The 12,899-nt window shown below is 36.8% G+C and overlaps 1 protein-coding gene across 1 annotated transcript; it reads left to right on the forward strand.

Moving 5' to 3' along the window:
* The first annotated feature begins 1,577 nt into the window (after positions 1 to 1,577).
* On the forward strand, positions 1,578 to 10,820 carry LOC121295120 (proteasome subunit alpha type-4). Its single transcript, XM_041219531.1, has 9 exons — positions 1,578 to 1,660; positions 3,205 to 3,227; positions 3,735 to 3,777; positions 4,181 to 4,343; positions 6,967 to 7,044; positions 7,806 to 7,894; positions 8,100 to 8,230; positions 9,463 to 9,586; positions 10,434 to 10,820. The coding sequence occupies exons 2-9, from the start codon at positions 3,225 to 3,227 to the stop codon at positions 10,586 to 10,588; spliced, it is 786 nt and encodes a 261-aa protein (XP_041075465.1). The 5' UTR covers positions 1,578 to 1,660; positions 3,205 to 3,224; the 3' UTR covers positions 10,589 to 10,820.
* The last annotated feature ends 2,079 nt before the right edge of the window (positions 10,821 to 12,899 follow it).

The following is a 12,899-nucleotide window of genomic DNA, read 5'->3' on the forward strand; positions in this document are numbered from 1 at the left end:
ATAATAACCATGAACCTTGATCTTTGTGTCTGTGGTCTTGTATGAGTATAGCATTTTTACTATTACAGTAACTTCAACTTAAGGTTTTTTTTTTGGGGGGGGCAACAGATTCCCAGAACATGTGTGCAGTGGAAGTGCATTAGCCAACCAAAAGTACATAATATGTTTAGTATGGTACAAACTTGTATTAAATTAAAGATCTGTATTTAATACCAATGTTACTCATATTCTAAATACATTTCTAATAAAGAAAAAATGAAAACTCAGTGGGCTTTTACTATGGTTTGTATTTCTATACAAAATGTGGTGTTTAAATGTGTTTTGTTATGTACAGTGTTTTAAATTGTAATGTTGAAGCCTTATATGTAAAACCAACACACTATAGAAGACCATCCAATACTGCTGTGGTGTACCTTTGACATTTGGGATATAAACTATTTGTCTTGGTGTTTAAAAAGTGAATTGGTAAACCCAAAAGTAACTTTAGAAACTCATTGAAAATGTGGATCCTTATGTACTTTGGTCAGTCTACATAATGAATAACTGCCTTGAATTAACAAATCTCCAGACTTTTATCATAGCCTCCCATCAACCAGGTTACATTTTCATATTATCTGATAAACTGTTGATTTGTATACAAATAAACAACAGCATGAGGACCCTGTGTGTGTGTGTGCGCGCGCGCCCGCACAGGCTGAGTGAAGAGCCTGGCCCCAAAAATAGCAGATACATACAAGTAAACACAAAAATAACATTTTGTACACATTTGTCATGTCATTGAAATATAAAACAAGAACACGTTTGATTTTTATTTAACTTCTGTATGCTGTTGGTTTCTTTAACAACAGTCTATAGCCATCAGACATTAAAACATTAAAGTAACAGGTTCTTAAGATAAGTCTTTGTAAAAAAAACCCAATACCAGCAATAGTGTGCTGACACTACTGCAGATATATTGAACTATTACGTTTTAACTTATTTAGAAAAATCACTAAATGCTCTTCTACCTATCGTTGTATATTACAGTTTAACAATAATTGAGAGCTGGGTTTGTAAGCAGTGCTACATGTTAGCCATTAGGGATAGGATCGTGCCCATTGCTTTATAAACAAACATGTAAGAGTACAGTACTGCAAAATGGTAGAGCAGGCAGTATAAATCACAGTGTGATGAGTAACAAGAGTTGGATTCATATCCTAAAACTGCACGATCCACAGTTGTTGTTTTAAGAAAAAAAAATGTGAACGCGGTAAATCTATATATAATGACGTATTCAATTTTTGGTATATAAGTACAATAAATCGTCGTTTTCTTTGTTTGCATGGAAAAGCTTCAGGGAAATTAGAGTTTAGAGTTTAGAGTTTGGAATCATAGTGATCCACAATGCCCCACACAGACTCAACATTTCTGAGTTTCTTTACTCCACCAAATTGTGTAGACACAGAAGCTATCTGTGGCAGTAAGCACGATCTAGTGGTAGAAAATGATGGTGCAGCTGTGTTGACTTCCACAGCAATTATTCTGTAGTAAACCCATCACTGCGTTCGGTGGCGCTATCACAGACGATTGTTCTTTGTTGAGAAAGGTGTTCTTCTTAGCCGCAGAAGCCGTGGAGCTGTTCAGTTCACTACCCGGTATCGCATCGATCAGAATTGTTAAGGTATAATATGTGCAGAATTACCCTGCTTTCATAAGCTTGATAATGTGTTTAACTGTAAATTAGAAATTGTATTTATTGCATACATACAAGCGTAACTCACTGCTAAAACGGGTTTTAGTTTGTAATTTACTAACATCTTTTGGCCTATCGGTATAGATGAAGTAAAGTTGCTGCTTCATCGTACCCTCTTGCGTCTGTCAGTAGTAGCGTTACTTTATGGTTTCCGTTATTCATATATCAGTTTATAGAAAAACTTAGTTTATTTGATACTGTCTAAACACGGTGCTGCAGGCAGTGGTGTGCTATAGTACGGTTGGGTGTTTGAAAAATCATTTGGTCATGATCTGTGGTGAATGCAGTTACTTTCGCTTTGTGTGGCTGTGCTGTATAAAGAAGGATCCGGCTTTCATTTTTTATATTGTATTGATTTAAGTCGAAGTATTTGTACTTTTTTAAATTGAACTGCAATTTGCCGAGTTTCTTGTGGAATTTTAAGCTGGATTAAAGTTAAGAGTTTTACTATAAAGGAGACACTGCGACGCTTAATTTAAACAATGTACTTTTATATATATATTTATATATATATATATATATATATATATATATATATATATATATATATATATATATATTAGATTAGATCTGTGTGTGTGTTTGTTAGTGTTTGGAGGTAGGGCCTTGAAGCTTACACAGTACACACACTATTGATAAACACACAAAGTCGAATGTAAACTATTTAATAACCAATGCTCAAGAAACTGACCTTTCACACATTTGTTTTCAAAATAGACATAATGTAGTTGAATGTCCGTGTCATTTCCCTTAGTTTTTTGCATTTTAACAGCTCATAATGGTAGTTTGTGTAAATAAACGATGCTATCATTTACACACGGCGTAGAGTTAATGTTGGACGGCCCAGTGTACCTGTGCATGTAAATGTCAGCAGATATTTAACTATGACTTGACAGAACTGACACAAACACATTTCCTAATCTGTTTTTTCTTGCTAGATATTTTAAGGAAATAAATACAGATCAGAATATGTATTACATTTTATAACATGACTGCGTGTCAAAATTAGTAGCCTAAAGTTTGTTCTGACCCCTATTTGAATTATAGAACTGATTTAAAAAAAAAGTTTACTTTAAACATCAAATTGTAACTAATGAACTGTATAAATGGCGATAGGATTATTTTTTGTACCTGAGGTGTAAAATGTTTGAAGATGTCGTTTTTCTGGCATTACCAGGAGAGTGCATGTACTTGCAGCATCTCACAGCCAAATGTAATGGGTAGCTACAGTCTGTCCTTTACCGGAATACTTGCTTGAGGGCTGTCAAAAATACCAGTTTCAGATAAAGTGGAGTTGAGTTGCACTGTACAGCATGTGAACTGTCAATATAAGATGTGTGCACTTTGTCTCGCTGACAGCTGAACATCTGGTCTTTTATGAAATAGTTATTGCATCTCAGTGAACCATAAGTAGAGCCTGTAGGATTTCATATTATTTAACATTTCTAACATGCACTTTTAATGTTTTACAGGCTTAAAAAAAGTTTTCAAAATGGTAAGTGCCTTATATATAAAATTACAGGTATCACTTAGCAGCAGTTATACTAAAGGAATGAAAGTGTCATCTCTTTCCCATAACTGTGACAACTTTTATTAGACGCAGTTGTAGAAGAGAGATGCCATTTTCTGATTATCGACAGAATCGAGAGATGATTCTGGTCTGCAACCAGGATCTTAATGCTTACTGTTGTTAATAATAATAATTACAAGAACAAAACATGACAGCTGCTGAACATATGCGCCATGCATTTACAATGTCATTCCATGCAGTCAAAATGGCATAAAAAATTATTTTATCAGTCCTGAAATTGTACAAAAGCTTGTGTTGAAACCTGTGTCGTGTGCAATAGTTATACACTTAGGCAAGGCATGTTTTCCCACAATTTGAACAATTCAGAAATTAACCATATAGCTTTTGCTGTACATTTGTAATCTGTATAATGTAGATCCTGCATTTGTCATTCATTAATTTTTGAATTGGTGTGATATTTGGGTTTTTCAGTCACGAAGATATGATTCTAGAACAACGATCTTCTCACCTGAAGGCAAGTTTTATTTTATGCACAGTATTAATGTGGGAAGTGTACGTCCACCCTAAAGGTATGTTTCATTAGGCAATGCAAAGAAATGAAAGGGCTGTTTCATTCTTTTTACTTATACCTTAATATGATTATATCATTAAAAAATCATAATTTTCTGTTTTTGTTTAAAAGGAAAAAGTGTGCAAATCAGCAGTGAGATAAATTTAGTTATGTGCCATTCAATTAACATGGTGATTTCTCATTGGAATTGCTGTTTGTCTCTAAACTGAAAGCCTCTATAGTGGAGCAATAGTCTCTCGAGTAAAGCTGAATACTTGTGTCTTTTGCACATTTCCTGCTGGTCCTCTGGTTACCTGCTGAAAGTTGGATGTGCTGCATGACTGACACACTGGAATGTGTTTTGCAGGTCGTCTGTATCAAGTAGAATATGCCATGGAAGCCATCGGGCACGCGGGCACCTGCCTCGGGATCTTGGCAAATGATGGGGTTTTGCTGGCAGCAGAGAGACGGAATATTCACAAACTGCTTGATGAAGTTTTCTTCTCTGAGAAAATCTATAAACTTAACGAGTGAGTCAATGCTATTTCACCATTTTCTGATTCAGCATATACAGTGGCTCTCAGGAGTATTCACTCCCCTTGGACTTTTCCACATTTCCACAACGTGGAATCAAAATGGATTTAATTAGGAGTGTTTGCCACTGATCAACACAAAAAAAAGTCCATAATGTCAAAGTGAAAAATAAAATCTACAAATTGTTCTAAATTAATTACAAATACAAAACAGAAAATAATTGATTGCATAAGTATTCACCCCCTTGAGTCAATATTTGGTAGAGGCACCTTTGGCAGCAATTACAGACATGAGTCTTTTTGGATAAGTCTCTACCAGCTTTGCACATCTGGACACTGCAGTTTTTGCCCATTCTTCTTTGCAAAATTGCTCAAGCTCTGTCAAGTTGGATGGGGACCGTTGGTGAACAGCAATTTTCGACTCTTTCTACATATTCTTAGTTGGATTGAGGTCCGGGCTTTGACTGGGCCACTCCAGGATATTAACCTTTTTGTTTTTAAGCCACTCCAGTGTGGCTTTGGCTGTATGTTTGTGGTCATTGTCCTGCTGGAAGATGAATATTCTCCCAAGTCCCAGGTCTCTTGCAGACTTCAGCAGGTTTTCCTCCAGGATTTCTCTGTACTTTGCTGCATCCATTTTGCCCTCTGTCTTCACAAGCTTTCCAGGCCCTGATGCAGAGAACCATCCCCATAGCATGATGCTGCCTCCACCATGCTTCACATTCGGGATGTTGTTCTCAGGGTGATGTGCGGTGTTAGGCTTGCGCCAAACATAGCGCTTAGCATTGAGGCCAAAAAGCTCTATTTTGGTCTCCATCAGACCATAGAATCTTCTTCCACTTGGTTTCAGAGTCTCCCACATGCTTTCTGGCAAACTCTAGCCGAGATTTGATGTGAGTTTTTTTCAACAATGGCTTTCTTTTTGCCACTGTCCCATAAAGGCCAGTTTTGTGAAGCACCCGGGCTATTGTTGCCGTATGCAGTGTCTCCCAGCTCAGCCGCTCCTTTAGAGTTGCCAAAGGCCTCTTGGTGGCCTCCCTGACTAGTTCCCTTCTTGCTTGGATACTCAGGTTTTGAGGATGACCTGTTCTAGACAGATTCACAGTTGTGCCATATTCTCTCCATTTCTTAATAATGGACTTAACTGTGTTCCGGGGATATTCAATGCCTCGGAAATGTTCTTATATCCTACCCCTGATTGGTGCTTTTGAAGAACCTTATTCCGGATTTGCTTTGAATGTTCCTTCATCTTCATGATGTAGTTTTTGTTAGAAAATGTATTAACCAACTGGTGTATTTAACCTGAAATCATGTGAAACACCTTAATTGCACACAGGTGGACTCCATTCAACTAATTATGTGACTTCTAAAGACAACTGGTTGCACCAGAGCTTATTTAGATGTGTCATAGCAAAGGGGCTGAATACTTATGCAATCAATTATTTTCTGTTTTATACTTGTAATTAATTTAGAACAATTTGTAGATTTTATTTTTCATTTTGAAATTATGGATTTTTTTTGTGTTGATCAGTGGCAAAAACTCCTAATTAAATCCATTTTGATTCCATGTTGTAACACAATAAAATGTGGAAAAGTCCAAGGGGGTGAATTCTTTTGAGAGCCAATGTATGCAATATTCTACAGGAACCTCTTTTTTTTTTAAGTCAGAATTTATTATAGATTTGTCAGTGGCAATAAAGTGAAGGGGTAAGTTTTCCATAGATTTTGTACAAGTCCCTATATTTATGTTCAACAGGTGAGCCCTCTAGTAATAGCGATTATATGACATGTCTTGGTCTGCTCTGTCTGACTTAAACAGCATCTTTTGTCTCACTGACAGACCGTTGTTGCTGTAGACCCTTCGTGACGTTTAAATCCACACTGAATTCTCACAGTATACCTGTATTCTGAAATGACTTGCTATAAATTAGTGCTAGGACACACATTTCTATCCCCATAAACATCAATAAATGACTATTTGTAGTTCAAATAACAGAATTCATAAATGACTATGTTAAAGTGATATCACCGGTGCATAATTTATGTCTGAAGTAAATTCTACTGTACAGAAGTCTTTTGCTCTTTTCCTTAATGCATAATTTGATGGGGTGCCAGGTTTATTTTACTGTCAGAGTTTTTCACTATGACACTTTTTTGTTTTACAGCTTAAAAAAAAAAAAAAAAAAGTTTAAATTTTAAATTAATATTCAAACAAGAAGAAAAAAAAAACATGTTGGTCTCAGCACTAACATAGCATCATACAAATGTCTTTAGTTTTCTATAGGATTTTTTTCTTTTAAGGATCATTAGATTTTGTACCTTTTCACCTTTCCAGACCAAAGTGGGACTAGTATAAGTTATTCACTTAACCTGACAAATTGTAAATTGCATGCTTGTCAACTTATAATCTTCCATATATTTCACCTGTGTTTGTTTAGTATCTGTTCTTACCTGCATCAGTGAGTTTAAAAATAGACATCTAGAACTCTAGCTGTTTTCCTTTAACACTACCTGGACAGCTGGCATTGGTTTGCAGTAAATTAATAGCCCAGTCTCATTCATTACAAATGGTGTGCGCATGAAGGAAAGTCTGTTGATATGTTGTGTTCCTCTCTTGCAGTGATATGGCTTGCAGTGTTGCTGGGATAACCTCAGACGCCAACGTCTTGACGAACGAGCTGCGGCTCATTGCTCAGAGGTAAGCTATTGAGGTTCACTGGTGTGGTGGGGGGTTTCTGAAAGAGCGAATACATTCAGATTCCTGTCTTGCAGTAGGCTTAGCTTGAGCTTTCCCTTACTGTGTGCCAACCCACTCTGGTTAAAAAACACCAAGAACAAAAAGATGGCATGGAGATGTTCTATAACTAGAGCCATCTATTTCCCATGTTAGAAACACCCAAATCGGATCTGGAATTCGTGTCAGATTCCAATAACTTAAGTTAGAACAGTAATATTAAGGTGTTGTTATAGTAATATTAGTTTTTATGCAAGTATTTGAAACCAAATGTTAACTGTGCTTCCAACCAGGGATAAACACCTGTTTTTAATTGGATGTACTGTTTGTGCAATGTACAGTTTGACTACGGCATTTACCAATCATTGAAATCCTTACCCAACCATTTTTAAGGGTGGCTCAGGTAGTTTTACTTTTTCATTGTAAGAGTTAGTACCTAGATTTTGTTCCTCTGAATCTAACATAGTAAATAAGGTTACTTGTTACTGCAGTTGGTTTACATATGGAAGCACTCGTACCTTCTGAGACATTTTATAAAGAAATGCATTTGAAATGAAGAACTAATCTTCACAGTAAGACCACCAGTGAACATGGTACTGAAGCAAGCAAACAGTTATTCTGGAACCGCTGGTCACATTCCTTTGTATCTGGATGAGTTATTTTAATAAGTGCATCATTTCAAAAAAGTATTGCTTGCTGACTTATTTATATGCTTTAAATTTCAGGTATTTATTACAGTACCAGGAGCCAATCCCTTGTGAACAGTTAGTTACAGCGCTGTGTGACATCAAACAGGCTTACACACAGTTTGGAGGTAAGAAAAAATAATCCCTGCCAGTTTTCATTATTTCATCTCTAAAAAGAACCCTAAGACATTAACTGTTTTCAGTAACATTGTAAGCACCGCTGTGACAACAGTACATGCTTGCTGAAACAGATGTAAACATAGAGATGTTTCTGTTAGTTCTGTAAAAAGTCAAATGCATTCATTATTTTTAGTGCTTATGTTTAATTTGCAGGAAAGCGTCCTTTTGGTGTGTCCCTGCTTTACATGGGCTGGGATAAGCATTACGGCTTCCAGCTCTACCAGAGTGACCCCAGTGGAAATTATGGAGGCTGGAAGGCTACATGCATTGGAAATAACAGTGCTGTAAGTGATTGCTATTCAAAAACGTGTCTGGTCATGGTGATGGATTGGAGATCACCTTTCATTTATGCATGCAAAATTTTTGCATTACGTTTCTCCCTGATCAACAACATAATGCCATTGTCTACAGGGCAATAGAAGTGAGCAGGTTTACTCAGCAAACAAGATTTGAGGATTACCAACTTTGGGTCATCAAGGGAGTTGTGTTAACAGCAGAATGTAGAGTTTTCATTTGGAATGACATGCTGAGTAAAGGGTACTCTTCACACCAAAGGGATGATCAGATTGCCTCGAAAGGGGCTGACAGAGTGACTTTAATAATTAACTGGTGTTTATATTGCACTGATCTGAGGGAAGAAGTTTATGTGTTATATTGCTAAGACTAATATTAGACTAGTCAAGCAACCACTGCTGCTTGAAATGTGTACAATTGTAACATTAAGCATGTTCTTATTCATCCATATAAATAAATGATCAAAGATATCGCACAAAAGAAACTAATGCATAAATGATGCCTGATTAGTAACAACGCGCATTTTGCTGTACATTGATTTTCTACTTTCTTTCATAAGTAATTTCAAGGGGGTATCAGGTTTATTTTATTCGTTATGTATTTACTGTAATTTGGGGAGAATTACATTTTCAGTTTATTGAAGAAGGAATCTAAAGAATATTTGAACATGATACACCCATGTTCCTTCCAGCACTTGCATATTATGTGTTTGCAAAACAGTTCATACATGTGATGATTAGATGAACCTGCCAATGAAATCCATGGGAAAACATCAGAATTTATGATTGTTTTAAGCTATGGGCAAACTGTATCTTTGGGAGTGATTTCTTTACCCATATAGGGCGTAGTTTCATGATTTTCACAGTAGATGGCATCAGAATTCTTTCTAAAGAAAAAAATATATACAGTACTTATATATCAACTGTTGGCTGATATTTCAGAGGCTGCTGTAGTTAATCTTAAATCAGATGCCATTCTTGTATTTCATGTTTTGATTGCTGATCATAAAGAATGTGGTTATACAGAGAGGAACAAAAGAACAGAAACACTTGCCACCTGTAACACACACTTTCACGATTGGTTTAAAAGTGTTATGCCTGTGGGATCTTAGATGTAATATAAAACAAAACAGTCAGTTTTAGTGAAAACATGTTCCTAGTTTTATTAAGAGGATTTGGATAGGGGAAGGACAGGTGTTAAAAGAAGCCCATTGTTCTTGCAGGCTGCAGTGTCCATGCTGAAACAAGACTTCAAAGAAGGAGAGATGACTTTAGAGTCCGCCCTCGCGCTGGCAGTCAAGGTGTTAAACAAGACCATGGATGTCAGCAAGTTGTCTGCTGAGAAGGGTAAGGCGTGAAAGAGCACCACAGGCTAAGCAGGATACAAAAGCTAGTGTCTTAAAGTAGATCAGTATCAATTTCTTTAATAATATTCTCTTTCATGTTAAAGGGCCTAGCTCATCAAAGCATGTGTTTGCATGGTTACATTTCTGGCCTGAAGGTTACAAGTGTTTGCTGAAATTTTGATAATTAAAGTAGCATGGACGTTTGTTACCGTACTTTGCCCCAGATAAAGTAAATGTAGATCCCAGTGACCCCCATTACAAACACTACAAAAGGATCTGCTCACCAACCTATCATGAATCGCATATGTTGGCTTTTAATGGAGGCTTTGCAGACTGTAAAAATAATGTTACGTATATATAAGTGACCGACAGGCATTACTGGGTTAAACAATGTAACTGTTATTTTTAGAAGTACTTACTTGAGGTAGGTTTTCATGGTCAAACTGGATCCTCTGTCATAGATCCAACTTTGACCATGAAAACAGATCTTCCCAGTCAATTGAAATTGTTTGAAGAATTTTGAACATGTGGAACATGTCTTCGAAGAAATATCACATTGGTTGATAGTCTCGGAGTGTCACATTGAGCTTGTTGTTGATGCAGCTTGTGCAGTTTTAATATATTAAATGCATTTCTCATTAAATACATTGGATCCAACTTTGATCCATTTTATTTGACCATGAAAACAGTGTTTCCCATAAATCGAATCAACTTGAATGGAAACACTTTAAACTCAGAATCTTGAGTTGTGTTATTTTATTTTGTGGCTGTACTTCTTGGATCCTAGTAGGATCTTGAGTGATTGTTCAGTGGTCCTTGATACAGCTTTGTGACTGTGTCTGTTCCAGTTGAAATTGCAACACTGACCAGAGAAAACGGCAAGACCAAAATCAAAGTGCTGAAGCTGAAAGAAGTGGAAGAGCTGATCAAACGCCACGAGGAGGAAGAGGCGAAAGCAGAGCGAGTGAAGAAAGACAAGGAGCAGAAAGAGAAGGACAAATAAACATTTCTGACCATCATTGACGCATTTGTTTAAAAATACCACCGATTCCTTGTTTGTATTCTTACTAGTAAAACAGAGAGTTTAAAGAAAGGTAACTCAATACACATACTTTGCAGTTTCCTCTTACTACACCAAACGTTTTTTATTGGTCACATGTTTTTTTTGTTTTTTTTTATTGACTGCTTTAAAGAAGCTGCTGTATATCCTACATAAAATAAAAATCTGAAATAAGTACCCGTTTTTGTGAACCAAATGGAAATTCTTCACGCATGAATCAGAATGTTTAATACTGTAGTTTGCATTGCGTATGATTCTATATGATACATGCATACACAATGTTTAGAATTCACATCCAAGCCTTGTATTTAATGTAATATATCTGTATTTAATGTATTTTTTAAATTAATTTTTTATACTGTTTGTATTTAATGTACTATGCCCTGTATTGCACTAATGTATTATACATTGTTCCTCACTATCTTGTAAAGCGCTTTGTGATGGTGGTTCCACTATGAAAGGTGCTATATAAAATAAATATTAATTTATTGACCATCACAAAGTGCTTTATAAGATACAGTAAAAAAAATCACTGCATAATACATTAAGTACAGTAAAACAAAGTTAGTAGCAAAGACACAACAGCTAATAGCAGATATCAGGCTTAAAGAGCATGGCAAGCAAGAGAGAAAAAATGGGTCTTGAGAGTTGATTTAAAGCGAGCGATGGTGGGAGCATCACACACCAAGGCCGGGAGAGAGTTCCAGAGAGTCGGAGCCATGAAGCTAAATGAGCGTTTTCCAAGTGTGGTGCACTTTTACTCTAGGATAACAAGCAGGCCAGATTCTGATGACCTCAGCCTGTGGGCAGGGACATAGCGGGTCAGCAGGTTGAAGAGGTACTCAGGACCTGTGTGATGAAGGGCATTGTAGGTGAGCAAGAGAATTTTGGAAGTAATCCTGAACTTTACAGGTAGCCAGTGCAGGTGGGCAAGATGGGGGGTGATGTGATCACATTTTTTACATCTGGTAAGAATCCTGGCAGCGGTGTTCTGAACTAGGTACAGTCTGTTGATAGCACGTGCCGGAAGACCGCCATAGAGAGTTGCAGTAGTTGAGAGGAGATGAATGCATGACAGTATCTCCACATTTGGGAGGGAAAGGTAGGGAGGAGATGTGGCATCAAAGGAGAGGTTGCTGTCTTCTCCGAGTAGACCAAGGCTTCATACAGAGGGGGGAGGCAGCAGCAGACAGTTTTCAAGGATCAGATCAGCTATATTGAGAATTTTACTAGGAGTTCTTATATACACCACTACATCCAGCATAGAAAACAGACTGCATGCATCCAGATAAGTAAGAGGACATCCAGGAGACAGTTTCCAGAGATCCCAGCATACTTCTGATAGCAGTCAAGAAGAATGCTATGATCTGTGGTGTCAAAAGCAGCTGTTAGGTCAAGGAGGACAAGCACAGAGGGAGTACCAGCATCAGCATTAAGCAGGAGACCATTTATAATCCAGAGCAGAGCAGATTCAGAATTGTGATACGGCCGGAACAGACTTAACTGTGAGATGTTTCCTCAGCTGACTGGTTACAGCCCTTTCGAGAGTTCTGAAGAGAAAGGGGAGATTGGAGATGGGATGGTAATTAGATAAGTCAGCCTGGTCCACATTTTATTAGTTCCATGTTTTATTTATGAATTTACATTTTAGGTAAGCTCTTTGAGTTGAACCTCTGCTTGAGTGTACATTTTACATCATTTTTACCATAGTAATAAGTAAAGATGGATGGTTTTTATGAGCTTTGAGAACTTTCTAATTTGGAAGATTAACAGGTTGTAAACGATACACATTCTGTCCCTATTTAATTATTAAATATCTCTGTGTATACTTGTCATGTCACTGATGGGTTTTCTCTACATACAGGACTGACCTAGTTTGTAGTTGTAGATACTGGAGACTAGGGTTGTTAATTGAGTTTTAAGTGTTGAAAGGTTTTTTGGCCTAAATATTTAGCTGTAAAAATCCACTTGCATGGCAGATATAGATATAGTAGTCATCATTTCCATATACAAATAAATGCTGCACACATGTACTGTAGTCTTCTACACATACACCTTGCAATTGCAGGGCTTCTTAAGATGGGTTTTCTGATCAGTACAAACAATCCAGATGTATTAAAGATTGATGTTTAGGAATGAAACTGAATCTAAAATTCCGTAACACTGACAATTTTGTTAGGACACAGATACCTGGAATGTGTTATTTTTATCCTTAGGGGGGATATATGTTACTGATGCACTTTTTATTTTGCAA

This window comes from Polyodon spathula, chromosome 19, assembly GCF_017654505.1.
Source record: "Polyodon spathula isolate WHYD16114869_AA chromosome 19, ASM1765450v1, whole genome shotgun sequence".
Taxonomy (NCBI): Eukaryota; Metazoa; Chordata; class Actinopteri; order Acipenseriformes; family Polyodontidae; genus Polyodon; species Polyodon spathula.